The sequence below is a fragment of the Bos javanicus genome, chromosome 18, assembly GCF_032452875.1.
Source record: "Bos javanicus breed banteng chromosome 18, ARS-OSU_banteng_1.0, whole genome shotgun sequence".
Taxonomy (NCBI): domain Eukaryota; kingdom Metazoa; phylum Chordata; class Mammalia; order Artiodactyla; family Bovidae; genus Bos; species Bos javanicus.
Window position 1 is genome coordinate 54,508,601 of NC_083885.1, and position 27,591 is coordinate 54,536,191.

The 27,591-nt window shown below is 58.3% G+C and overlaps 1 protein-coding gene across 1 annotated transcript; it reads right to left on the reverse strand.

Moving 5' to 3' along the window:
- Positions 1-697: 697 nt before the first annotated feature.
- Positions 698-26,701, reverse strand: NAPA (NSF attachment protein alpha). Its single transcript, XM_061388811.1, has 11 exons — positions 26,451-26,701; positions 14,961-15,040; positions 11,458-11,574; positions 7,018-7,064; positions 5,773-5,850; positions 5,557-5,612; positions 5,382-5,466; positions 4,487-4,591; positions 2,970-3,038; positions 2,507-2,557; positions 698-1,483 (listed from the first exon to the last, which is right to left on the reverse strand). Exons 1-11 carry the CDS (start codon positions 26,546-26,548, stop codon positions 1,382-1,384), a joined length of 888 nt encoding a protein of 295 aa, XP_061244795.1. The 5' UTR covers positions 26,549-26,701; the 3' UTR covers positions 698-1,381.
- Between the last annotated feature and the right edge of the window lie 890 nt (positions 26,702-27,591).

Below are 27,591 nucleotides of genomic sequence, written 5' to 3' on the forward strand. Positions count from 1 at the left end.
GAGGAGCCTGGCGGGCTACAGTCCATGGGGTCGCAGAGGCCCTGGTAGTGACTGAGTGACTCACACACACACGCCTCATAGACTACAGGATCTTAGTTCCCCAACCAGGGACTGCACCCATGTTCTCTGCAATGAAAGCATGAATTCTTAACCAATGGACCACCTGGGAAGCCCCCTCCACCCATTTTTAAAAACACATGGCTGCATTAGGTCTTAGTCGTGCCACGCATCATCTTCGTTACAGCTCCTTGGCTTAGCTGCCCCACAGCCTGTGGGATTTTAGTTCCCTGACCAGGGATTGAACCAGTGCCCCCTGCACTGAAAGGTGGATTCTAACCACTGGACCATGAGGGAAGCCCCTCCACCCCTCTGTATGCTGCACACATCCTCCTGCCAGCTCTGAGTTGGAGGGGGGCACTGCCATCCATCATCCCAGCTAAGGAAGCCAGGGTCCAGAGGGCCCAGGCCTCAAGACCCCAAGCCCGTGGCCCCTCCCCAGACCCACCATGCTGGGCCTCCCCTCCGGGAGGCTCTGACCCAGCACATCCTGCCAGGCAAGACTGCCCTCTTGTTGCCTGCAAAGGGTGCCCAGAGCCCAAGCAGGGTGATGGGGGGTGGTCAGGAGGGCCAAGAAGATGGGACACAGGCCTGAGGGTGAGGGGGAAAAACAGGGGCAGAAACGTGAGGAGGAGGAGACTCGAGCACAAGCGTTGTCTTTTATTTCCTTCCTCGGGTAGCGGCGGCTTCCCACCAACACCACCTGGAAGCGCAGGGAGGAGACGGAGGGGTGGGCATGGGGACGACCCTCGCAGCTCCAGGGCTGGGTCCATCCTGAGAGGTCGGGGCTGCAGGAGGCAGGGGGCTCCCAGTGCGGGGTGGGGGAAAGGAGCCACCCCCTCTCCAGCAGTGAGAGCGAATCACGGTGGCTACATGGACCCAGAGCTCAGCCAGGGAGGAAGGTGGAGACGAGGAGACGAGACACCGGCTCCATGACTCAGCTGGCTGGGAGAGGTGGGGCTGGATGCGGACTCCGACCCCCGGCAGCACCCACAGTGAACAGGCCTGCGCCAGAGAGCCTGCCAGAGAGCCTGTGTGTCGGGGTGGAGAAGAGCAGCTCTGGGGGCTTAAATAAAGGGCAGGGGGTGAGGGATGCAGTGAGAACAGAGGGTGACCGTCTGGCCAGTGGGCCCGGCCTCGGGGGCCCCGGAAGCAGTGCTGAGCCCGCGGGGTGGCTGTAGAGTCCTCGGTGGGAGGAGGGAAGGGCTCGCAGCCAGGGTCTCGGGCCCCCCTCTCTCTGGGCTCACACGGCGATCCTCGCTGGAGGGCCTGGCCGGGGGAGAGAGGACGGGGCAGGGAGACGGGCGCCGGGGCCCCGCGGGGCTTAGCGCAGGTCCTCCTCGTCACCCTGGATGGTCTTCTTGATGCGCAGCAGCATGGTGGTGAGCCACTGGTCCAGTCGGGAGATGGAGTCGTACTCCTTCACCTGCGCACCGGGCGACAGGCTCGGGGTGAGCGGCCGCCCTGAGCCTGGCCTCGCCTTCCACCCTGTCCCCAGTCCCAGCCCAACGGGCTCTGTTCAGGATCCTCTAGACGGTCCTGTCAGCAGCCCCTCCCTGAACAGGGGTGAGGGGATGCGTAGCCCTGACCCCGGACAGAGCCTCTCCCTCCTGTCTTTACTGGCTGATGCATGAGGGCTCCCGCCGGGGGAAAAAAGATTTACAGCTGGAAAAACAAAAGGTCCAGCTTTCTTGTTTTAAGGATGGGAAACTGAGGCCTGGAAACATGGCGCAGGCCTGTTCTGAGCGCTGCGGGCGGGTGGGAGGGGGGTGGGCAGAGAGAGCCCCAGCCTGCGGGCCCCCTCCTCTCCCATCTCCTGTGCTCTGCTGCTGAGATTCCTGCCATCCACCCCGGCCAGCTGTCTGGGGAGGGATGGACTGGCCAAGCTTGGTCCCTGACATCATTCAGGGGTCTATGATTCGTGAGGGGTGCCTGGGGAGAGTCACACTGGACAGATCCAGATCCACCTGGGCTGCGTGTAACAATTCCAGAATGCCTCGCAACAGGGTAAGGACAGGGAGAGCATCTCTGTGGAGAGATTGTTATCAGAGAAGCTGCTGGAAGGGGGCCTCCCAAGGCCACCTCTCCTGCACCCCTAGTGGCACCTGCCTCCAGCTTTCCGGGAGGTGAGGGAAGGGGGACGACATGACTCCCTCCCTGCACCCCCAGGGTCACCCAGAGTGCCCGATGTGGGACTCCCTGCACTACTCATCCGGGGGACTCTGAGGGGTGCAGAGACCTTGGCCTTCAGGAGCACACAGACACGGGTTTGAATCCCAGCTCATCTCTAAGATGGGGAGACCACTCCCTGCACCTCTTGGGGCTACTTGTGAGGATTCTGGGGTGATGGGAGAAAAGAATCCACAGCCAGGGCCTGGGGCCAGAGACAAAAAGGAGGAAATTCACAGGACCACGTCTGATGGGGGCTGCCAGCCCCACAGCTACTCACCGCCTCGGTGTAGCTGTCCACGTTCTGCTCCTCGTGGGCTTCTAACAGCTTCTGCGAAACAACAGGGGGTGGGGCTCAGGAGCCAGGCAGGCCAAGGCCTGACCCGGAGGAGCTCCACACACAGTATCTGGGTGGATAAGCGTCAGGGGTGCCCAGGCTGAGTGGGAGGAAGAGGCTGTGCTCCAGCCTGCCCTCAGCTCAGAAGGTCACTGACACGGAGCATCACCCATGCATGCGTGCCCGTGTGCGGGTGAGAACCCACAGCCTCCCTGCTCTGCCCTGGCTCCATCAACGCTTGAGTCTTGTCTCAGCCAGAAAATGGGGACCCAGATGGCAGATGAGATTGGCGGGGGGGTAAAAAAAGGCCCCTGAGAAACACTGTACAGGTCTCAGTGGTTGTGCTAACCGGAGCCCAAGCCCCCGATATGGGAGAGGAGCAGCCCAATGCCCCCGCAACACTCACTTTCATCAGCTTGCACTCCCGAGAGTCGGAGAACGCAGGGAATAGCTCCTCGTACTTCTGAACAGCGAGCTGAGGGTCAGTGAGGACGGAGGGAAGGAAAAAGGGAACAAGCTGATGAAGATCCCCTGGCAGCTGCAGGGACCTGGGGCTGCTCCAGCCCTAAGTCAGCTGTCTGCATCCCCACCCCAACCTCCAGAGACACAGGGCTCTGTGCCTGGTGAAGAGGCTCCCCAGAGCTAAGCTCAGCGCCAACCTGGCTGCAGACAGCTGTGGAGGTGGGTGGCGGGCAGGGGACGGGGGCCTGGGGAGGGAGGAGGCTTCCTCAGGCCGGCGCTTGGGGCCTCTCCCTGCACCCAGCCCCACCAGGATAGGTGCACATGCTTTGTGCCACGCCTGACGCCTCATGTCTAACCCTCATGAGGACCCAAGGAGGGTCAAACGATGGTGACTCCATTCTGCAAGTAGGAACCACACCCAGAGACAGCAGTGACCCGCACAGGGCTCAGGACACGTTTTGGGGAACTGAACCGGCCTGACCTCAAAGCCCAAGCTCTCACCTGCCCCAGCAGGCACCCGCAGAGTGAGGGTGGGGCTGAGGCGCACCATGTGGGTGAGGGCAGACAGCTGGAGACCCCAGGAAACCCCAGATTCCAGCAAAACCCAGCTCCTCTCCGAGCCCTGACCAGGCTCGTGCTGAGAGGCCCTGAGGACGGGTGGGGTGGGCAGGCAGGCTCTGGTTCAAACATCAGCAGTCAGAAAGGTCTGGACTCCTGGGGCAATTTACTAGCCACATGGCCTTGAATGAGAGACTCTGTGTGTCAGCCTCGGTATCTTCCTCTGTGAAGTGGGACGACCATGGTGCCAACCTCGTGGGTTACAGTAAGGACTCCAAAAATGCTCCCACAAAAGAAAATGCCTGGCACCAAGCCAGCCTGGAGTTGGAAACGCAAAGGGTACAAGGGTGGAGTGAGTGACATCACGGATAGAAACGCAGTGAGAACAAGCTATTTCCTGCCTGAAGGCGCTGCCAGGGCCAGAGAGGAGCAAGGGACCTGCCCCTCCTGAGAGGCAGAGAGGTGACTTGGCATAGTGACAGACATGGTGCTCCAGGGGTGGTCACGCCATGTGGCGTAACTCTGGGGGGCCCCAGGGCCTGCCATTCACCCTGTGTGTATGTGGGGTAACTTTGGGGGACCCCGGGTCCTGCCATTCACCCTGTGTGTATGTGGGGTAACTCTGGGGGGCCCTGGGGCCTGCCGTTCACCCTGTGTGTATGTGGGGTAACTCTGGGGGGCCCTGAGGCCTGCAGTTCACCCTGTGTGTATGTGGGGTAACTCTGGGGGGCCCTGGGGCCTGCAGTTCACCCTGTGTGTATGTGGGGTAACTCTGGGGGGCCCCAGGGCCTGCCGTTCACCCTGTATGTGGGGTAACTCTGGGGGGCCCAGGGGCCTGGGCTCACCTTGGCGTTTCACCCCGTGTGGTGGTAACCCTGGGGGGGTCCCATGGCCTGGGCTTACCTTGGCGTTGAGCATGTCGATGCAGAAGTGGCAAAGGGCAGCCTTGAAAAAGTAGTCCTTGGCGCTATACTTGAGGAGTGGGCTGTCCATGGCGTTGGTCCCCACCTGAAGGCACAAGGCGGTGGGCAGCCAGAGGGCTGGGTCACTGCCAGGCACTTGGGAGCAGCTAGGAACTAGGTCCATGCCCAGTGATGCCCTGTGAACCCAGGACCCCGAGGGCAAGGAAGCCAGAGACCAGCCCCGGGAAACTCTGCATCAGGTCTGAGAGACCCAGGACCCGGGCGTGCTGCGGGTGGGTGTGTGGCCCCAGGGCCGAGGCCAGCTGTCTGTGGGCTCCTGGAGATGCCTGAGCGGGTGATGGGGGCGGCGGCCCCGCTGTCGGGCTGACAGGAGGCTGGCATGCTGGTGGGCAGAGGGGCGGCAGGCTGCAGAACATGAGAGGCGGCGCCCGCCCCGCGCTCCGAGGCCAGCTGCCTCCCTGTCTCCCAGCCAGGCTGAACCCACCAGGGGGCCAGGCCTCGCCCAGGAGGGAGCATGCACATCCAGGGGACGCCCCCTCCTGCCCTCTCTGCAGGCTCCTCAGCTGCAACCGGCCATCCCGGGCCTTGTGATTCTTTCCGCTCTCTCCCCATCTGGGAGTTGGCCTCGCTCTGCCCGCGGAGGCCCTGGTGAGCAATGCGGGGAGGACTTGTCTAGGGAGAGCGCGATGACGCCACACGGGGCCGTGTGTGGAGAGTGCTCAGCCAGGCCGAGTCCAAGCTGAGGGCATGGGGATGACCGAGGGCGCTGCAGAGAAGTCGGGGGAGGGTGGGAGGTGGGGAGAAGGGGCGCCGGCCAGCAGGGTAGGGCGCAGTGCCTGCCCCAGAGAGCGGGGCTCAGGCCCTGCTGTCCCCACCTGCTCGTAGATGTCGATGGCCTTCTGGTACTGCTCCAGCTGCGCCGCATAGCCGGCCACCTTCAGCAGACACTTGTTGGCCGAGCTGAGAGGGGTAGAGAAGGGCAGGGGGTCAGTGGTGGCGGGGCCTGGGGCCCTCGCCGGGGGCGGGGGCGGGCAGGGGGCGCCTGGGTACCTGTTGGACTCCTCGCCTTTGTAGTAGTCTGCGGACTGCTCGTAGTGGGCGATGGCCTGGGGCACACGGGGCGGGGGAGAGGGCGAGGGGCTCAGGCGGCCTTCGTCGCCTGCGGGCCCGGCAACTCTGCCACGCCCCAGGCCCCCAGACTGGTCCCAGAGGACTGGCTGCAGCAGCCCTCCCCACCACTGGCCAGGCTGGGCCCCCGCCGCCCACCTTCTCAATGTCCACCAGCTCCGTCTCGTAGATCTCGGCGATGGAGATGTGGTGCTTGGCCGCGATGGTGAAGCGGCCCTGGGTGAGACGTAAGAAGGGGCTGTCAGCGACGAGGGGGTCCCGAGCTCTCTGCCCAGCTCAACCACATGCCCCTCACCCAGTCCCATGAAACTGGATTCTCAGCCCTTGGCCACCCGTGGGAGAGGGGTCCGCCAAGGAGGGTCCTGAGAGGCACGAGGCTTGCGAGGGAGGCTTCTGCCTGACAGGCCTGCGTCTGAGTGCTGCCCCAACCAGGTGACTGCGGGCATGCCCCCCCACACCCAGCCTCCATGGGAACACAGCAGATGGGGCAACATAGGAAATACGGGCACTGGGACTGGCCAGAGGCCTTGGCCCAGGGGCACATGTGACTGGTCCAGAGAGGTGGGAGGAATAGCCTTGGACTCTGGGCCAAACGTCAAGAGTCCCTGCTGCCCCAGAGAGGGCCTGCCTCCCGACCTCCCCTCCCGTGTGGTCAGATGGCCCTTCTCCCCACGCACGCTGCAGATTCCCCCGCAGGCCCCAGGGCCTTCCCCAAGGCGGCCCGGCTCCCAGAGCAGCTGAGCACCTCCTACCCGCCTCCACCCAGCGGCGGTCCCTGTGCCTGCCGCTCTGGAGACCGAACCGCCCAGTGCAGTGTCTCCTGCAGCACCCAGCGGGGATGGCTACACGGTGACAGCATCGCAGGACCCGCCGGGGCAGGACGGGCGATCGGCCCCAGGTGGATGTGACGCGGATGGGGCCTGGGCTTGGCGCCTCAGGCTGGCTCTCCCAGCTCGGACCAGCAGCCAGGGCTCATCTGTCGATGAGGACGCTCCCCAGGGCAGGCGGGGCTGAGCTCACTCTGGGCTGGGGGAGGCTGGGGAAGGGGAAACTCCATGGACACGTGAGGGCCCCAACAGTGGTAATGCCTTTGAGTGAGGACAATGGTGGCCTACGGGGGGCTGGAGACAAGACCTGGGGAGGGGCCGTCCGCCCCTCTCACGTGCTGGGAGCTGCCACCAGGAGCCAGGCTGGCATGGAGCTGTGTGAGGACCCAGCCAGCCCAGCCCGGCTCCGGCTCCTGTGACAGTTCCCTTCCCCCCTCCGCCTCCCCTCCCGTCTCTCTTGGGGGCAGGGGATGGGATGGAGGGCGGGGAGGCAATAAGGCAGGGCTTGAAGTGGGGTAAGGGGAGGGAGGGAGCCAGGACATGCGGTGGCCCTTACCATGTCTGTGTAGATCTCAATCGCTCGCATCAAGCAGTTGATGGCCTCTGGAGAGAGAACAAGGGAGGCAAGGAGGAGGAACGAGAAGGTGAAGTCGTTTCAGAGGAGAGGAGAGGAGAGAAGGGAGGCGCCAGGCCGCTGCAGAGGGCTCAGCGGGGCACGGGGGGCACGGGGGTCCCGAGCCCCAGGAATTTTGGCTTGACTCATTCATGCTGCTGGCTGTGACCTGCTGGGCACGTGCTTTCAGGGGAGCCCTGCCAATACGGCTGCCCTCTGCCCTGGGGCCACCGCGATGTCACCACCTCCCCAGTGACCGTGGGACAGGGCGCAGCCGGCACCATGTCAGACTCCCTGGGGGTTTGAAGCCAGAACTGCTGAGGGCCTGCACTCGGGGATGAGCTGCTGGCAGCCGCAGCCAAGCCTGACACTGGAGGGACAGCCAGGTCCTTCTGCCACCCTTCCACGGCGGGACCCTGAACCAGCCGTGTGCCCTGCCCCTGCCCGGCCTCCACCGTGGCAGGAGGTGGCAGGGTGCTGTGACCCCGAGGCCCCCGCCGTGGGGTCTCCGTCACATCCCCGTGCGCCCATCGGTTCCTCAGACCACAGGCGTCGCCGACAACACACACACCCTGGGGTGGCGCTCGGAAGGAAGCACTGGGGCACCTCTGTCGGACTCTCGCACGCGACATTTTAAATTTGGAACTTTGAGAAAGGTTGTTGTTTTCTTTTTTTTGACAACTTATTTGGAAGAGAGAGAAGCACGAGTGGGAGGCATTTTCTAGCAGATAGAGATGAGCTCTCGGGTGGATGTTTTTTTAAACGTCATTTTAATGCATCTTGGGAGGACAGTGTGTTGGGGGAGGTGGGAGGAGGAATACAGAGAGCCTGGACAGACGACAGCGGGTGGGCTCTGAGCTGGGGCACAGCTGAGCGTTCACGCAGCCCGGGGCATCGGGAAGGCTCCTGGCCTGCCGCTAGGGCTTCAACGTCAGCAGGGCCCACAGGGCTGAAATGCCACCAGGAAGGCCCAGGCCCAGTGCCTGCTTTCAACGGGGGCTCAAGGTCTCATCACCCAGGGAGATGCATCAACAGAGGCTCTTAGCCTCAGACCTGTGGTTGGTCCTTCAGGGAGTCCACAAGCCCCACTCCCCCAACTCATAGGCCAAAAGGGGGTGTCTGAGAGCTATTCTGGGGGATGGAGGCTTGGGAGGTTGGGTGCAAGGCCTCGGGGGACCCCCCCCCAAAAGATTCAGAGAACGTACACCACGGGGTGAAGGTCATGAGGCTGACAGGTGGAAGCCTGGGGCAGTAGGGAAGAGGAAAAAGGGGCAGGAGAGAAGGAGAAAAAGGAGGGAACGCCGCGGACAAATACAGCGGAGGAAGCAGTGTTGCTGTCTCTCACGCACACACACTCTCACACGCTCTGTGACAGAGCATTTCCCGAAGCAACTGATGAGCTAACAGCGCAGTGCTAAGGATGCTCAAAAGCCAGGCGCCAGGGCTGCAGCGCACGGGCTCTGCACACCGCATCCTGCCCCGTCCCCCACCCTGGGGGACTGGATGCGACTCGGGGGCTTCCTCTCCCAGAATGCTGCGGCGCATAGCTTGGTCTCCGCAGGCCAAGGGGGCAAAGGCTGCCCCTGGTGAGGTCAGAGCCCTGGATGCAGAGAGGCTGGAAGCTCCCAGGCAAGACAGGAACCCTCGCCCCACTGCCACCACCACAGCAGCTGCCCAGGGCCTGCTGGCGCTGGCCTGAGTGCTGTCGGCCAGAGGGCCCCTGCGGCAGGGGAGGACGGCTTAGGCGCAGCCAGCAGCGTGGATTCACACAGGGTTGAGGCCCCTCGCTCCAGGACAGCTGTCTCTGGAAGCGCAGGCTGCCAGCTGACACCCCAGCTGGCGCGCTAGCGGACAAGCTGCTGACACGCGGCTACAACCAGCTTATTTCCAGTCTCTGGGACCCCAGCCGTGGACAGCCCCGCACAGCCCTGGACAAGCATGGCAAACCCAGCAACCTGACACCCACCATCCACCTGCAGAAACCTGGAGCCCTGGGAGGCAGGTGGGGTGAGGGCGGTGCTCAGGCCCAGACAGGGGAAAGCAGTGGCCTTAGGTCAGGGCGGACTCTAGAGGGAGAGCGAAGGCAGGCACCAAATCCCGCCGTCCGCCCTGGTGGCCCTGAGGCGCAGGCTCAGCTGCCTGTCCCGGGGTAAGTGGGGAGCTTCCAGGACTCCTGCAGGAAGCACTGACACAGCTGGAGGTGTCTGAGGCAGGTGAGGCCAGCAAGGCCCCAGGGAGCCGGCCACCTGCGTGGGGAAACCCGGCAAGGATCCACGTGGGCCCTCTGGCTCTGACTGACAAGGCAAGTGGCCAGGCCAGACCCCCACCTGACAAGGGCCGGGGGTCACCCCTTTCAGACATATATCTCACGCTGGTGTAGATGCTTTAACTCACATGCGATCTCTGCTTCCTTGACCAGGAAGTGAAAACCCAAAACACGTTGTTGATGGCCCCAGGTCACAGAGGAACAGGCTCCCATGGGCCTCGGAGACCAGTGAGCCCCACCCTCCTTGAGTGGGGGTTGGTCAGTTATGACGCAGGGGTGCTGGGAGCCCCTTCAACACCTCCCCCTGCTCAGCAACAAGAACCTCCAACCCCGGCCCTGCCCATGAGGCTCTCCCCTGCGCCACGGGACCTTCCGTTCCCCGAGAGCCGCCTTTAGTGCCAAACCTGCTCCCTCCTGGCCTCCACATCCAGGGCAGAGAAGCGGGTTGGCTGATGCTGAGACAAACCAAGTCGCCCTCTGTGCCCCACGACGGGCACGTCACACACAACCACCGCCGCCTGCCCACCAGACACCTCAGCCATCCTCCGTGCTTCTGGAGGCCAGGCACGGGTCACACCCTCACATGGGCCCTAGCGCCCCCCACACACGCTGCAGAGCCCGCTGCCAGCTAAAAAGCCTCAGCTCAAAAGCTGGGAAAGGACGCCACATGCTAGTACCCGCTGGGGCCTGTCCACCAGAAGCGCTGGGTATTGTTTAAACGGCAAATCTGCCCTATGCACTTGCTGAGAAGCCCGGCCTCAGCTTCCACCCCAGGAACCAGTCCTTCCAGTCACTCGGGTGCGGCGGCCCAATGTCTGTCACAGGTGCCTGGGCAGCATCTCTAGGTCGACCAGTTCCCCAGAGAGAAGGCAGGCTGGGGGCAGGGGCGGGACTCGCTGAGGGGGATGCACAGTCTTTCCCCGGTGATTCAAGCTGAAAACAAACCCACGGTCATTCATCGTGTGACCCAAACCCTGGCTCATGGCCACATCACCAGTGGCCTGCTGCACCTCAGCGCCAACCAGCCAGGTGCGCTGAGCTTTGGGCAGTCACCAGGACACACCCGGTCATGAGGTCTCCCCTTGGTTCAAGCCGCGCTGAGTGCACCATGTGACCACCGAGGCCAACGTCTGAGAGACACCCGGCTACAGAGGAGAGGCCCAGCAAGACTGGGGACAGAGAACAGGTACTTGGCCCTCACAGACATCAAACCCTCAACTGGGAACCAAAACGGTGGCGATGATGAATTCGCCACCAATGTCCCCCGAGCTGGCATGTGAACTGGGGCTCACAGATCCGTGGAAAGACCCCGGGCACTGGTGCAAACTGCCCTCTCTTGGGAAGGACAAGCCTTTATTCAAGATGATGCGTCTCCCTTTTTTTTTTTTTAAAATTAATATTTGCGTATTTCCCATTCTCTTGTGAGTGGATAGTGATAATAGATAGTCATTAAAAAAAAAAGCCTTTTGCTTGTTAAAATTAAAAGTTGGCAACCCATGTCTGGCACCAAGATTAAAAAAATACAACTAAAATTCCAGCCCCCCAAAATCCAACAGCCTGGTACCCGCTGGGCTGTGCATCTACTTTAGATGAGCCCAGCGGGGGACAACCATGGTTTCCTCACAGTAAGTCAGCCCCAAACTGGGCTTTGGTCCCCAACACACTCTCATCTGAAGGAACTTACTCTCTGGCAACCGCATCTCCACCCGGTTCTCTCCAATCCCCCTACCCTGGGGGTAAGGGAAGCCAGGTCAGGATAACTTCCGCTCCTTTTTCAGCAGAGACTCCTACCTGGCTGGTCTCAGAACCCCCTCCCGCCCCCTCCGCGTGTTAATTCTGACAGCAGAACAGATTTTCCTCTCTCCTGGGCACGCGGTGGGCCTGAGATGTAACTCCCACTCCCACATGCTCCCGGGCTCCGGGAGGGGCGCCACCAGCTGCAGGCACAGAGCGGGAGGGGGAGGCGGAGGCTGGGAGCCAGAGAGAGGCAGACTGACGCCAGGCGGAAGGCAGCCAACGCGCCAGTCACAGCGCGAGCGCCGCCGGCGCGGCGTGGTGGAAAACCTGCGGCCCTCTCTGGAGGGCTCAGCGGGGGCGCGGGTCCACCAGGCTCTCACCTTGGGGGTCGGCTTTCTTGAACGCGTTGCCGGCGTCCACGAAGCAGGTGGCCGCGTCGTGCTTGCTCTGCAGCTGCAGGTGCAGCTGGGCCGCCTGGCAGAAAGCGCTTCCGGCAGCTGGAACAGAAGAGGGTGCGCCCTGCCTCAGAGCAGGGCTCCAGGCTCTGGAAGCCGCTCAGATGACGCCTGGGGAGGGGGCTGAGCTCTCGTGAGTCCCTGAGAGAGGAGGAGACTGGCCTGGGGGAACCGAGGTGCAGGCCTGGACCTCAGGCCACCTGATCCCAGCGGTGCCCCCCACCCCCACCCGGAAGCTGTCCCCCAACCCCGGGGAGCCTGGAACCAGCATTCCAGAGGGCATCACAGGCTGGGGCCAGGTGGGGGTGCTGGGGGAGAGAGGGGCAATCAAGACCCAGCTGCACCACACTCCCACCACCTCCCCTTTCCAAGCCTGACTTCACCGCTGCCCACAGCTCCCAGCCCTTGTGGTCTAACTCCCCAGCTCCCAGTCTCCCCTGGGGAGAACTCACAGGGTCCAGGCCCCCAGGAGGTTCACATCCAGAAAGGGAAAGGGGATGTGGATGCCATGAACTCGAGTGTGTACATGGGTTCTCAGTCCCTCAGTCGTGTCTGATTCTTTGCCAGCCCATGAACGGTTGCCCACCAGGCTCGTCCGTCCATGGGATTCTCCAGGCAAGAATACTGGAGTGGGTTGTTACTTCCTTCTCCAGGAAGATCTTCCCGACCCAGAGATCGAACCCACATGTCCTGCGTCTCCTGCACTGGCAGGTGGATTCAGCCACCTGGGAAGCCCCTATGAACCTGAGTGCATGGGGACAATGCCCACGGGTGGAGGGCAGCTGCAGTGACCACACCTGAAGCCTAGGCTGTCCCGTACTCAGCCGCCCCGTCACCTTCCACAGGTCTGTTCCCGCGTCTCTATCTTCTAATTTGACTTGAGGGAGACAGAGGGAGCCCTCCTCTTCCAGGGGTGGGAGCTGTGCTAACTGGGAGCTCCAATGGCCACATCCAGCTCCGTCCTGAAGCCCCTGCCCTTCCTCTTTCTCCAGCCGAACTCGAATCATGGAATTTCCGAGTTGGAGGAGGACAAGAGGGCCCGGCCCTATACTCTACCTTTAGAGCAGGAAACTAAACTCAGCCACTCAGGTTTTCACTGTGTCTGATTTCTTTCCTATTTTTAAGGGCTCCAAACTTGAGCGCAGAATTTCCAGAAAGGTAGTATCATTGGGGGGAAAAATGGCTTAAGATTTTTGTTTGACTATTTGGGGGAGGGAAAGAGGTGACAAATTTTAAAAGTAAAGCAACATCCACGTGATTGAAAAAGAAATCTTTCAACGGTATTTTGTTTTTGGGGTGAGCATAAAAATACACACAGAATCTGGCTCCAGGCGCAGTGTATGCTGTGAAAGCTCAGGAGAAACTCTTCTGATTTTCAGGAACCCAAAAATACTCTCGGAGGAGGAGAGCCCATTTTGCCCACTGCCTCCACACCCGCCTCTGTAGCCCGTCCCAGGCTTCATTTCCTTTGTGGTCTGAAGTCAGAAGTTCCTCCTGGGTTTCAGCACTGTCTCTGCTTGATTTTCTCGACCCAATCTTGCTGTTTCTTTTTAAACTGGAGTGCAGTTGATGTACGATGTTACGTTAGTTTCCGGTGTTCAGCACAGCGGACCAAGTGACACGTACCACGCACACGTTATTGCTCTTCAGGTGCTCAGTTGTGTCCGACTCTTTGCCACCCCGTGGGCTTCAGCACGAAAGGCTTCCCTGTCCTTCACTATCTCCCGAAGTCTGTTCAAATTCACATCTGTTGAATTGATGATGCTACCTAACCATCTCATTCTCCGTTGCCCCCTTCTCCTCCTGCCCACAATCCTTCCCAACATCAGGGTCTTTTCCAATGAGTTGGCTCTTCACATCAGGGAGCCAAAGTATTGGAGCTTCAGCATATACATACACATACACACACACACACACTTTTTTTACATTCTTTTCCCATATAGACCATTAGAGTACTATGTCGAGTTCCCTGTGCTATACAGTAGGTCCTAGTTACAATCTTTCTGATGTTTGAAGCCTTGTTATGACATCAGCCCCAGAAGGGCTCAAGTACTGGCTTTCTGAACCTCTCCTCCAGGCCCTCAGGTAGTTCCCAAACAAATCTCTGGCCCCTCAGACCTCAAGGAGCCCCTCCCCGCCTGCCCGCCTCTCCTCGGGGGACACAGCTCAAGCCGCAGCCTTGCCAGGGTCTGACCTAATCTTCCTGGCCGAATCAGAAGGGCTACTCCGCCCACCAACACGGGCCTGAGAGTCTCTGGAGCCATGGGACCTGGGATGCCCTCTTCCGGGTAGAGGCCCTTATGACGCTGTCTGTGTGGGCGGGCATCCTGCTCCAGCTGGAGTGAGCACACAGATGGTCGGGGACCTGGTCAGCGCTCCTGCAGTTTGCCAATCTGCTGACCGGAGTCCTCAAAGGGCTCTCCTGCCCCCTCCAGAGGGACAGGTGCTGCTGACACGAGTGAGGAACGGAGCTGCTGCCGCGCCAGGCTGACCGCCCTGCGTGGAGACGGCTGAGCCTGCATCACAGCCCCGCGAGCTCAGGACTGTTACCTCCCCTGCTGTCCTGAGGAGAGTCCAGCAACTTCCCCAAGGTCACGTGGCCCCAGTCTGAGCTGGGACACAAATGCCAGTCACTCTGGATTCCAAAGGTCAGAAGCCACCGGGAGCTGTTCAGGCTCCACAACCGGAGTTCTGGCTTCTGAATTGCTTCAGCCACTCACTCATGTTGGTGTGCTGGGCAAAGGACTGGGCCGAGCCTCAGTTTTCAAGTCTGTGAAATGGGGGTATTAATGGTACTGACCCTCATGGTGCTGCTGTGATGGTTGAACTAAACACTGCCTGCTTGGTGCTCAGGGGAGTGCTCAGTTATTGCTGGACCACTTGAATGTCCCTCAGCCCAGAATTCAGACTCTGATGGAAGAATTAGAGAACTGCTTCCGGGGAAACCTGAAATTCTTTTCTATTTTTAAGTAGATGGTGTGTGATTTATAATACTGTCTTAGTTTCAGGTGTACAGCAAAGTGGCTCACTTATATATGTATGCCTTTTCTGATTCTTTTCCATTATATGCTATTATGAGATCATGAGTATAGATCCCTGTGCTACCCAGTCAATCCTTGTTGGAAATCTGACATTCTGAATTTAAGGAGAAACCCCTTAAGAGTTCACCAATCCACATGGGTCTATCTGATTCAATAATCTATTACTGATCCTTATCATCTAAGTCTGCTCTCCTGGGTCCTGGGACCCAAGCTGTAAAATGACCCAGCTCAAAACGACCAGACGGCAGGCCAGCGGGTCTGTAGAGCCAGTGACGGCTTTAGAGAACGGGGCCTGCAAGGCTGACCCCTCAGCCAGGCCTTTGGGATGGGGAGCCGAGGGAAAGGAGGAGACAGAGCCACAGAGGGGCTCTAGCAGGGATCACATACCACTCCAGTTTTTGGCCATTTTGAACATGTTCGCTGCTCTGGCGTAGATTTCACATGCTTCCTCTATTTTGGACGAGCCTCTGGGAAAAAGGAAAGGAAAAAAAGGTAAGGAAAAGATCTTATCTGGAACCAAAGAGAAAGCATGCCTTCTGCCCCAGCAACAGTGGAGATGTGCCCTTATGTGTCTGGATGGCGGCCCCCACTTCCCTGTGAAGCCAGCTTTGCGAGTCCAGCTGCAGCTCAGGCCTCCATGCGGGCTCAAGGGAGACAGAGCCGGCAGCCCCCAGCCCCTCCCACAGTTTGTCCAGACCCTCCATGGGCTGGTCCGGGCTGCACCCTCACGGTGGGGACCCTTCCTGACCACCCCCCAAAGCCCCACCTCCGACAGTCTCCTCCACTTTCTGCTCGGGATGCTCGGGGGCTCCCATGCTTTCTTGAATCCCTTTCCCCATGAGACTGCAAAGCATTCTGGGAGAGGAGTCCAGCCGTGGATGCTGGGTCCCTTCCTGTCTCAGCCCTGTGCCTTGCAGCCTGCAGCTGTTCAGTGAGGCCTCTCAACCCTAAAAGCATGTCACCACCCATTCACGACTTGGCAGGTATGTAATAATACACACACAGAAAGAAATACTGTTTTTAAGTAAGTACACAGAAAACTCCCACTTGTGTTAAAACAAAAAAGTGAGACCAGAAACATACATGTAAACAGCTTATTACTGGGAAAATACACACAGAAAATAATTACTGTATTTTTCTATAAGGTGGGGTCTGTAGAACTGGGTGCCAGGTGTGGGGGACAAACTTATATTCCTTTTTAGTACTGTCTGAATTTTAAAAGCATCTACATATTTTACTTATTTGAGAAAAAAAAGTGCATGTATTTAAGTACTAAGGTTTGCATTGGGTCCCGTGGTCCAGGAGTGAATTACACTCCTAGCAACTTATCCTACGAAACTAAGGTACAAGGATGCTCAAAACAAGACTGTTTAAAGTGGCAAAATCATGGGGATTCCCTGGCGGTCCAGTGGTCAGGACTCGGTGCTTCACTGCTGTGGCCGGGATTCAGTTTCTGGTTGGGGAACTAAGATCCTGCATGCCATGTGGCGAGGTCATAAGTAAATAAATAAAATAGGCAAGTAATAACCTTCAAAACACTTACTGTGAAACAGTAGGAACCTGGAGGGTTCAGGGGAGGTACATTTTTTCAAAAAATAAAGCTCCTCGTATGGGCAGCTTTACCCAGCTTTCTGACTTCCAAGCAGTACAGAAGAACCTCTTCCTGAACTGGGGGGCCCTCTGTTAGTACCTCATCCGCAAGGCCCCTCCTTGTCCTTCTGTTGTTTCAGCTTCAATAATCCAGCCAGGCTGAGCCCACGAGGTGTGAGTGTCCATGTTTGAACGCCCACCGCCCATATAACTCAGGAGAATGAAACACACGGGCTCAGGAGCCCCAACAAACGGATTTTACATCTCTCCTCCCTGACATCAAGCAGTGTTGCATTTTGAAGAGAAGAGGTGGGTATTTGAGAAAATCATCACAAAATCATCTTCACTCTCCCATCCCTCATCTCTGTTGTCAACCAGCCCTGGAACCTTGCTGACCCCAGCCGCAGAGGGCGAGGGTGTCTGGGGTGATCCTGGGTCCTGTGCGGGGAGCATCCCTGCCCTCCACACTGCTAGTGCGGTGGGGCCAGGCCGCCCATACTTTGGACTCATGTCGGATGTCTGCTGCAATAATCAAGCCGGAGCCGCCCTCCCTGGAGACTTCCCTCAGTAGGCCTGGGCTCGGGCCTGGTCCCAGGATTTGCCAGGGGGGCCCCAGATGACTGAGCCGATTGGGCGAGTCTGGGAGGGAAGAAGCTGACCCAGACCCACCACCTGGGAAGCAGTCACCAGTGGCCTGTCCCGTCAGGTGATGTCAGAAGGCTCCAGGGCGGGCTGGCTGGGACCGGTATTCTGGCCTCCTGGATCCAAGTCACACCAGCTAAGGGTTTTCTTTAGCTGAAATGTGTCCCCTCTGCCCTCTGGAGCTGGGCAGACACTGCCTCCACCCTCTGCGGTCCCCAGGACGCGCTCCCCAACACTTGCCCTGCTGGGTCCCACTGTCTTCCCCCCTCACCTGCACAACACACTGGGCCTGGGGCCCGCGTGGAGCGACGTCCTCAGAACCCACTTCTGGGCTTGGAGAGCTGAGGAACTTTGACCAGCTTAGGGCGGAAGAGATTTCAGAACAGTCTCCTGGGGGACCGTCCCTGGAAGGTTCTCTTGGAAGAACCAGCTGCATTCCCTGAAGTGCTCTCAGGCCTGCCCCCCTCCCATGGATTCCCAAGGGCATCCTTTCCTTCTCAGTGAAGTCCCGTCCAGACCCCACTGTCCTCAGAGAAATCTCAGGCTCCCGGATGAGTAGGAATGGCCCATCCCACTCCAGCGAGGCCTGAAGCCGGATGATCAGCCACGAGCAGAGTCAGCCCAGGCCGGCTCCCCGTGGCTCAGTGAGATGGAGCAGACTCAGACACAGAGCCTGTCGGCTGCTAGGCTGAAATTCTATGATCCCAGGCTAAGCTGGGCCGATCCCGTGCTGGGTCAGTCATTCTAACTGTGGGGTGGAAAAGCCAGAGGGATTAACATCTGCTCAGGCCTCCGGGCTGGCCTCCTCAACGCTTGGGTCCCAGCCGGGTCCCTGGCTAGGCGATGACAGGACACTCTCTGGAGTGCCAGCCTCTTGGAAGTGGAGACGCTGAAGGCGAAAGTCGTTTTGCTTCGGGTCCCTGAGACCCCAGAGGAGAAGCCGTTCGTTCACCAGGGGGACAAACATCTCTGCACTGAACATGTGCCAGGCACAGCAGGGGACAGCAGCACACGAAGGGGAAGGCCCTGATCTTGGTGAACAGGACATCAGCAAGACCCTTCCAGGGGGACCGGGGGCGAGGGCTTCTTTGAGTGGGCAGGTCAGAGAAATGCTCTGTGACTGCTGAGATTTTCAGCTTAGTCCTCAAAGATGACTCAGGAGCACCCGTATGAAGAGGGAGTGCATGGCAGGCAGAAGTCACGGCACGTGCAAAGGCCCTGAGACACGAACAACCCCAGCCAGGACAAGGAAGAGAAGAGGGCTGGGACGCCTATGCTGCAGGCAGTGGTGGGCCACAAGGCTGAAGAGGCAGGCGGGAGACCCCAGGCTGGCAGCCAGAAGGGTCCGGGCCCTGCAACAAGGAGGGTTCTGGAAAGGAAAGGAGGGGCAGAAGAAGACCCCAGCTCCTCTGCTTTTCTAAGCTGTCTTCCCACGTGACAAATCTGCATGGCTCACTATAGGACTCCTCTCCTGAGAAGCTAGGCTGTCAAGAGTTAGGTCAGGCCACTTCATGTCACTTATCCAAGGGCGGCCTCCCCAACAAAACCTGCCAATTCCCTGAGGGAAGGAAAGCAGGCCTCCCTCGGACCCCTGCCCAACTACCAGAGAAGCTGGCGGGTCCTGCGTCACTGACGAGCCCGGGGGGCGGCGCCTGTGACAGCTGGCTGTCTCTCCCCCTCTGATCCCCCCAAGCTGCCTGTGATCCATGCCTCCCATCCCACGGCTTCTCTGAGCCATGCCGGGAATAGACAGAACCGGTTTGGGCCGGCCTGGAGCAGGGCGGTCTATAATTACCCCCGCTCAGCTTTGCCTTCTCCCCCTTTCCAAGGCGGAGGAAGCGGTCTCAGGTCTCCCAGGCACGGACACCAGCCTCCAGCGACCGCCATATGGAAGGAGGGAACCATGCCAGGAATGCACAGACGGCCGGTGGGACCCGGGCCAGGGGGTCCGCAGGGCAACATCTCAGCCTCCCTCCTTCCTTCCTTGGTCCCCTGGGCACTTCCTGGAGCCCAGAAACACGTCACAACCCACCCACCCGAAGTCTCTGGGGGTCCTAAGAAGGCATGCAGATGGAGTCACTCCCACTTGAAGTCCTCACTCAGTCGCGTCCGACTCTTTGTGATTCCATGGAATTCTCCAGGGCAGAATACTGGAGTGGGTAGCCATTCCCTTCTCCAGGTGATCTTCCCAACCCAGGGATAAAACCCAGGTCTCCCGCGTTGCAGGAGGAATCTTTACCAGCTGAGGCACAGGGAAGACTTGTCCTTCTGTGGTGCCCAAGCCACCTGCCCTGGGTCCTCTCCTCAGCCTGGAGGTCCCCACCTTGATTCTCAGCCGCTGCCCGGGTGGGTCAGTCTGGCCCTCCCCTCCTTCTCCACTGTCCATCCTCATGACTCCGCACAGCGGCCAGCTGGGCACTGCCTGAAACAGCACAGCAATCCCCACAGTCACCCTCCAGGTCTGAGCCCGGAGACAGAGGCGGCGGGGCTCACAGAAGCTCAGGGGCTGGCCCAAGGCCCAAGCCTCTAGCTCACTCGGCGATCTGGGGACCTCCTTTCGAGTCTTTTGAAAGAGCAAGGAGCAAGGCCCCTACCTGCTCTGGCCTCGCCTCTTGATTAAACAGCCAACACTGCTCAGGCTTCCCTCACCTGAGGAGTAGATGCTGCTGTCAGCTGGGGTTGTTCAGTTGCTCCGTCGTGTCCAACTCTTTGAGACCCCACAGACTGCAGCACGCCAGGCTTTCCTGTCCACCACCAACTCCTAGAGCTGGCTTGAACTCATGTCCATTGAGTCGGTGATGCCATCCAACCACCTCATCCTGTCGCCCCCTTCTCCTCCTGCCTTCAATCTTTCCCAGCATCAGGGCCTTTTCCAGGGAGCAGGCTCTTCGCATCAGATGGCCAAAGTATTGGGGCTTCAGCATCAGTTCTTCCAATGACTATTCAGGGTTGATTTCCTTTAGGACTGACTGGTTTGATCTCTCTGCCGTCCAAGGGACTCTCAAGAGTCTTCTCCAGCACCACAGTTCAAAAGCATCAATCCTTCGGCCTTCTTATGGTCCAACTCTCACATCCATACACGACTACTAAAAAAACCACAGTGTTGACTATACGGACCTTTGTCAGCAAAGTGATATCTCTGCTTTTTAATGGGAAGGGATTCACTAAGCCAACCCCCTCCCCATGCCCCACAGCCCGAGCCATCCTTGCGGAGCAGCAGGTGAAGGAACATCAGACAACAGAGAAGGCACCCCCCGGCCAAGGAGCAGCAGGCGGTCCCAGCCTTGCCCCACTGCTGACTGCACAGGGCTGTCCAGAGCCAGAGCCATGGGGTCTCTGGTCATCCCTCAGCATCTCCGCCCAAGAGCCCTAAGCCCCTCGCTGGCTCTGCAGTGTGCCAAGATCCCACAGAGCAGGGCCTGGCCCCACTGTGATTGCACAGGCCCCAGGAGGAGGAGAAAATCCAGTGTCTCGCGCTAACTGCCCAGCTCTGAAATGCCTGGCTGGGCAAGGGGGAGAGAGAGAGAATGGACTTGGGGGACCAGAGACCTGGGCTGAAATCAGCCTCGGGCACTCTGCAAGCTGCGTGACTTGGGTGAGCGATTCCTGAGCCTCAGTTTCTTTATCTGTAAAATGAAGACAATGAGCCCGACCTGGGAGATGTCTGTGAGGCTCAGAGACACAGTACCTGGTGCACAGCACAGAGCCCAGCTCGGAGCATGTGCACGACTGGATGCTGTTATAGGAAGGAGGAGAGAGACGCTCCGAGGGCTGCCTGCAGCAGCAGTAAGTCTAGAATCGCTTGGGGTCGGTGGAAAATCTGGGGAGCGCAGTCAGGCCTGGATTCCAGGGCCGGCTCGTGGCACCCCAGCCTCTGCTTCCTCATGGGGAAGTGGGGAGAAGAGTCCACCCGTGCAGGCCTGCTGGAGGCACGAGGAGCCCCGCAGGAGGCACCCAGGAGAGTGCCCCCAACACAGCAGGTACTGAGCCAACGAGCTCACTCTCACGAAGCTGGGGGAGAGAGCAGATTCCTACTGTTCACTTCCTACTGCATCTCGGCATGGGTTTCATCTTCCCACCCCGGGCTAAGCCAAGGGGCACCCCTCCCCCGCTTTCCAGAGAGCCCGGGACCTCCCACCTACCCCACCCCCAGCACATCCCAGCGCCCTCCTGACCATGACCTCAAAGGCAGGGGCCAGGCGCCTTCCTGCGATTCTTACGCTGATCCCCTCTGCACGTTTCCTTCATCCCAGCCAGAGAGCCCAATGGTTTCCGTTCTTAAAAGATGTTTCTGGGGCTTCCCTGGGGGCTCAGTGGTAAAGAGTCCGCCTGCCAATGCAGGAGATTCGGATTTGACCCCTGATCCGGGAAGATCCCACGTGTCGCAGAACAACTCGGCCATGGGTCAGGCCAAGACAATTGAGCCTGTGCTCTAGAGCCCAGAAGACACACCCACTGAGAGCTCGCGCCCTACAACAGGCAAGTAGTCTCTGCTCGCTGCAACTGAAAAGCCCGCACAGCAAGGAAGAAACCAGAACTAATAAATATTTACTTAAAAAAAAAAACTGTTTCTGAAAGAGCCTTGCCGCTTACTGAAATGCAAGTCACTCAGTCGTGTCCAACTCTTCGCGACCCCATGGACTATAGAGTCCATGGAATTCTCCAGGCCAGAACACTGGAGTGAGTAGCCTTTCCCTTCTCCAGGGGATCTTCCCAACCGAGGGATCGAACCCAGGTCTCCCAGCTGAGCCACAAGGGAAGCCCTTGCCTCTTAGTAGCCCCAGCCTAAACAGGAGCATTCATACCTCTGTGTGACCACCTCCACCAAGAGAGGCAGAACCCCTAGACTGCAGAGACATAAGGGCCGGGTTCCTTGGAAACCTGGGTCCCTTCAGGAAAGCCTCCACTCGCAAGAGCCGCCGAGTGCTGAGTGGGGGATCCTGGCAGTTGGCAGGGATCAGTGAGTCAGTGCCCAATTCCCCGGCATCAGAGGTTCTGCCTGCTCTGCAGGCGGAGAGCGGTCTGGAAGCCGTCACTCCCAACCCAGGCTCACCAAGGGCCCGGGGGACACCCACCTGGACCTTGGCCCCAGTCGCTGGTCAGGCAGGTCTCAGGAAAGCCAGCCTCCAGGGCTCCTGAGGGTTTCTGGTGCCCAAGGACAGTTCAAGCAGGAACTGTGCCACCATGATCTCCTGGCTGCTGTCCGTATACACAACATGGCACCCTGGTATCTCTAGCTCTCCAAGACTTCAGGTTCAACTTCTAAACACAATACCTAATATTAATAACAGCAGCAAGCACTTAATAAGCACTCTCCAGGATCACAGCACTTTACATACATAACCTCAGTCTCTCCTTACAACAACCCTAGGGAGTACGTATCACTCTGACTTTCATTTCACACGTGAAGAAACTTGCTAAACACTCTGGTATCTGAGTGGAAGGAAGTTTTTATTTTGGATGTGGGGGAGGGAGTCAGAGGAAGATGTCAGGGAGGGGAAAGCCCCGAGGAACAGAAGCACTGTCTGAAATCCCGAAGGGGCAGAGCAAGGACGTCTGGGTCCATTGGGAGCTGGAAGGAAGAAAAAGCGCATCTTGCTTTTTCCTTGTCCTCTCTCCTCTTCCACACTTACACTGTGTTTGGGAAATCGCCACCTTTCTGCTTCCAGGGCAGAAGTCGGGGCTGCTCTCCCATCTCCCGTCTGGAAGCTGAGGGAGGGGAAGGCAGCAGGAGGGAAGGAACAGAAGCAGCTTGGATCTGAGAGCCGGCTGGTACCGCCTCCCCCCCAGGCTGCTGGTGCGCCAAAGCCCCCTAGTGTCTGGCGGCCCTGAAACAACAAAGGGCAAAGGGCTTAACATCCCAGGCAACCAGGCTGCCCTGGATCCCAGGCAGATGTGACCCTGCCTGGCCCTTTTGATCTGAGCAGAGACCTCTCAAACTGGAATGCTGCCATCACTGAGGTTCCTGAAAGGGGAAGGGGGAGCTGGAGGGACGAGCTGAGCCCTGACACTCCCTCTTGCATTCCTGGAAAGGGGGCTTGTCAAACGTGGAAGCCAAGCAACCCCAGCTCCAGAGGGCAAGTGTCAGGAGCGGTTCCTGCCCGCAAGGCATGTCCTCCTGGGCTGGCCTTTCGGGCAGACAGGCTCTGGCATGCTGGTCTCAGTCTCCATCTGCAACCCTGCCCTGCACCACTGCGAGTGCTCTTAGAGCTGAAGGCTCTGGGGTGAACACACCTGCTCTTCTTTCTTTCAGACATGTGGAGAAAACTGCCATGTGGGTGAGGAAGATGGGGAAATCAGGGGAAGGAAACTCCCTGAGACGCGTAGTTTGCCAACATCCTCCTAAACGGAGTGCCCAGAAATGGGCCTGAGCCTCAAAGAAAAACTCTGGATGGCAGCAAGAGGGTTTTGGGATGAGACAGGCATGGGTATGAACACCAGTGCCCACTCAGCGGAAGACTGAGCACAAAGACCCGCAACTCTAACCCCTACAAACCCACCTCCAGAAGGACGTTGTGAGGACCACATAAGAGGATGCACATCGAGTGCCTGGCCCAGGCCTGAGTCAGAGTCAGAGAGAGCCCTTAATAAACATTATCAGATGTTATTACTGTCACTGCCTTCACCCTCCCCCACACCAGCTGCTGGAGTCCTTTCTAAACAGGAGGTCTTCAGCACTGGGCCTCCTGTGAACTGAATGCTTGCTTGTGTCCCCTGCCAAAACTCATGTGTTGAAATCCTAAGCTCCACAGTGATGGTATGAGGAGGTGGGCCCTTTGGGAAGTGACTAGGTCATGAGGGTGGGGCCCTCATGACTGGGATTAGTGCCCTTACAAAAGACACCACAAAGAGCTAGTTAACCCCGTCTCCTGCCCTCCCACAATGTGAGGACACAGTGAAACGACAGCTGTCTGTGAGGCAGCAGGCCCTCACCAGGAACCAGACCTGTCAGCACCATGACCTTGAACTTCTTGGCGTCCAAAAATGTGAGAAATAAGTTTCTGATGGTTATAAGGCACTGAGCTTACGGTATTTTGTTACAGCAGCCTGAACAACCTAAAACAGGCCATTAAAATCCTCAATGCTCTCCAGCAGCTCTGCAAATCCAAGCCTTTTCTCAAAAAGCCCTCCAGGATGGGGCCCGGTTCTTGTTCAGTTTCATCCCCTTCTGCCCCGTCTACCTTTGTGGGCTGACACAGAACCCCCCGGAGTAAACCTTCAGACGCTGACCTTCACACATCTGGGCCTTGCTCAAGCTGCCTCTTCTGATGGAAGCAGTGCTCTCCCACCAGAAAGGACCCCTGGAACTCCTGCTCATCCTTCTAGGTGGAGGCTTCTCCTCACAGGGAGCCAGCCCTGGTCTCTCTGGATCTCTGCTCCCCATCATTTCTGGACAAACCTCCCCTTACCCTAGATCTCTGTTCACACGACTCCCACTGCCTGGAACACCCTCTCTAGCCCCCACTCCTGTGGCACGTCCCAGGGTTCCCGGGGGCCCAGCTCATTCCTCACCAGGGCATTCCTTAAGCTCATGCAGCTTCCTCTCAGGTCAGGAACCTCCCACCAATGATAAAATGCAGCCCTTAATCACATGTGACAATTCTGCTTTACTAGTGTGTTAGCAAGTCTTCATCTTGCCTTCCCAGCCAGGTGACAAAGTGTTTCAGGCCCTGACTTGGCTGCTCCTTCCAAGCATGGCCCAACAGTACACTAATCCCCAGGGACCAGACACCAAAAGCCACCCAGTAAAACCATGACCTGACCGAAAACTGAGCTCTTGGCCCCACCCCAAACACTGCACTTGAGTTTCTCCCCTTGTGAAGGAAGCAGAAACACAGACACGCTCTCCCCACTCTCAGCCTCTAAAAGAAAACATTCCTCACCTAATCAATACAGTCCATCAGCTGCGGATGTTTTTCCACACTAGGTAGGTCTCAGCCAAGTTACTCAAGTTCTTGTGGTGGATAAGTAAACATTATCCACCACTTGCAACAATGAGCAGTTCCCATCTCCTCTCCTGGGAAGAACCCTCCTCCTCAATTCTTACCAACCTCCTAACACCTCTCTCCTAAAGCCCCAGTCTTCCCCCGCAAACCCCTTCCCCAGCCTCTGCCTCTCTGCTGCCAAGTTCCATGGCCCCTCCTCACAGTTCCTCCTAACTCTCTACACACCCGCCTGTTCCCCTGCAGCTCTCCTCCCAGTTTCAAGAGCAACACAACCTTCCTCAGTCCTCCCTGGCTCTCTCTCCACTGGAGGTCTCAAGCCCCTTCCGCTAACCCTATCAAGCCCTCATGGCCCGAGTTCCTTCCCCAACCCCTTTCAGCTCCTTACTTATCACACTGTCTTTCCCTGCTCTGACAGCCCCCCACCCCCACTTCTCCCATCAAACCCCCTCCTTGATCCCCATCAGTCCCGAACAGGCTCCATACCTGTTTCCTTCCTGGAAATGACACTGATGGTAGCTAACACTTTCAGAGTGATAACCACGTCCAAGGCTCAATTCTACACCCTTTAAACGTGCCCTACTTCAATACTAGTGGCAAATGCCTGAGACAGGTTTCTCTAAGACACCACCCCCCCATAATAAGGGAAGTTAAACAGCTTGCCCAAGGTCAAGAAATGGCAGAGCCTAGGCTTCTGACCTCAGCTTTTGACCCTCCTGAGCCACTAAAATTCCTCAAACGACAGTCATCAGAACAACTTTTATGAGCCAACATGAACTCATGTGAAATGTCTGCCACAAGCATTAGGGGCTGGTTCTGTTTCCCAGGCCCCTTCAGCCCTAACCTGGGCATGCCAGTCTCATCCTGCTCACACTGCACACCCCATCTTTACTCAAAGATCACACAGCAGGCCTCCGGCCCCTCAGGTTTTCTTATCTCCCTCATCTCTCATTTTTATTCCACCAGTTCCTAAACCAAGCTTCATCCCAACTTAGTCTCCAGTCTCCCAGCCCTCTTCTTTCAGAGGATTCTGAAGGAATCCTCTGAAGGAAGGAATCCCAGAGATTCCTCTGTTCAGATCTCACTTGGCAGTCAGATCTCCTTACACTAGTCACCTGTGACCAGGGCCATATCCACCTGAGACACCTCACGCTACTCAGACTGGGTTCACCAATCGTAGGATCATCTTAGCCCTGACGCCCGGGCCAGAGTTCACATAAATCCATCACCCCAGGTCTCGGAAAGGGGACGCCCTCGGGCGTAAGTCCTCAGTCTCAGGCCCCAAGACTGCCGTCTGGGATCTTTCAAATAGGCTCTCCTTGAGCTCCAAAAGGCTTCCTGGCCTGGCTTCCCTCCAGGCTCCCTCGGTCCCCGCAGGCCACATTCCCTTCAAGGCCTGAAGGGCCCGTCTCCAGCCTGGAGCCCCTTTCTGCCTCAAGATGGTTTCGCCTCGGCCCGGGTGTCCTCAGCTTACGGCCCTGCCACAATCTCGGACAGTCTCTCCTCAAATCATGCTGTCAGTGCTACAGTCCGGCGTCCTGGCCATGGCTTGTGTGCCCTCTGCTGCCTTAGACCATGTCCGTAAGCCCGCAATCACCCGCGTCCTCTAGGCTCGAGCTCTTCGTCTCTACCGCCGCCCCAGAACATGACTCCTCCGTCCTCTTAGCCGAGATCCCGGCCGACCCCTGCGCGCGGTTCTTACCCGAAGAGGCCCGAGAAGAAGGACTGCGAGTTCTTCACTTTGCGCTCCGCCTCGGCCAGCAGCGCCATCGCCTCCGCCTCCTTCCCGGAGTTGTCCATAGCGGCCGCAAAAGTACTCAGCAAACCGCCGGAGCCCTGCCCTCGGAGAACTCAGCTACGGCCGGGTCGCAAGAGACAGGTCGGGGGAGCTTAGTGGGCTGCGTTGACGTCGCACCGGCGCGCGCCTCCTGCGGCCAGGAACCACGTGATTCGAGCTGGCCAACCAACGGCCTCGTAGCGCGGCTTGCGCACCGCAGACCACGCCCTCTCCAGCCGATGCACGCCGCCCCGTGATTCACGGCCTCCAATCAGCGACCCGATTTTTAACGCATGCGCATGTATCTGCCTTAGGGTACAGGGTGCGCTGGTTGATAGCCCACGTGACTCCGCATAAGCCAATCGCAGCCCTCACCGCCAAGGACCCGCCTCCGAGGGCAAGCTTTCTGGCTTCTCCTCCACCAATCAACTTCAGCCTTTGGCTTCGTCTCAGACTTCCCTGCGGAATTTAGACACTAGTCAGCTGATCACTGATCATCACGTGATAGCTCCATGCCGGAAGACCCTGCCAATCCTCGCCTGGGTTTGACAGCTCTTTTGCGCAGAGCTTAGTCCCCGCCTCCTCTCTTTACCTCCTGAAGGTCTCCTTCACTTGGAAAGGCGTCAGTGGGTAGGAAGGAAAGCGGTCTCCGTTTTCTTGCGCCCTCTGTCGACCTATGCTGAAATTGGTTTGGGAAGGCCAGAGAAGGCGACATATCTCATTTTATTGTGCTTTGGTTTCTTGCCCTTCCAAGATACACGTTTTAAAAAAACAAATTGAAGGTTTGTGGCAATCCTGCATTAAGCAGTTCTCTCAGAGCTGTGCGGTTTCCCAAACAGCATTGGCTCACTTAGTGTCTCAATGTCATGTTTAATAATTCTCACAATATTTTAAAGTTTTTTGTTACTCTTGTTAGGATGACCTGTGATTGGTGATTTTGATGTTATTATTAGGACTGGCTCAGACAATGATTAGCATTTTTTAGCAATAAATTATTTTTAAATTATACGTTTCTAAAATAATGCTGCTGCTGCACCCTTAATAGACTGAAGAAGTCTTGCCTGGT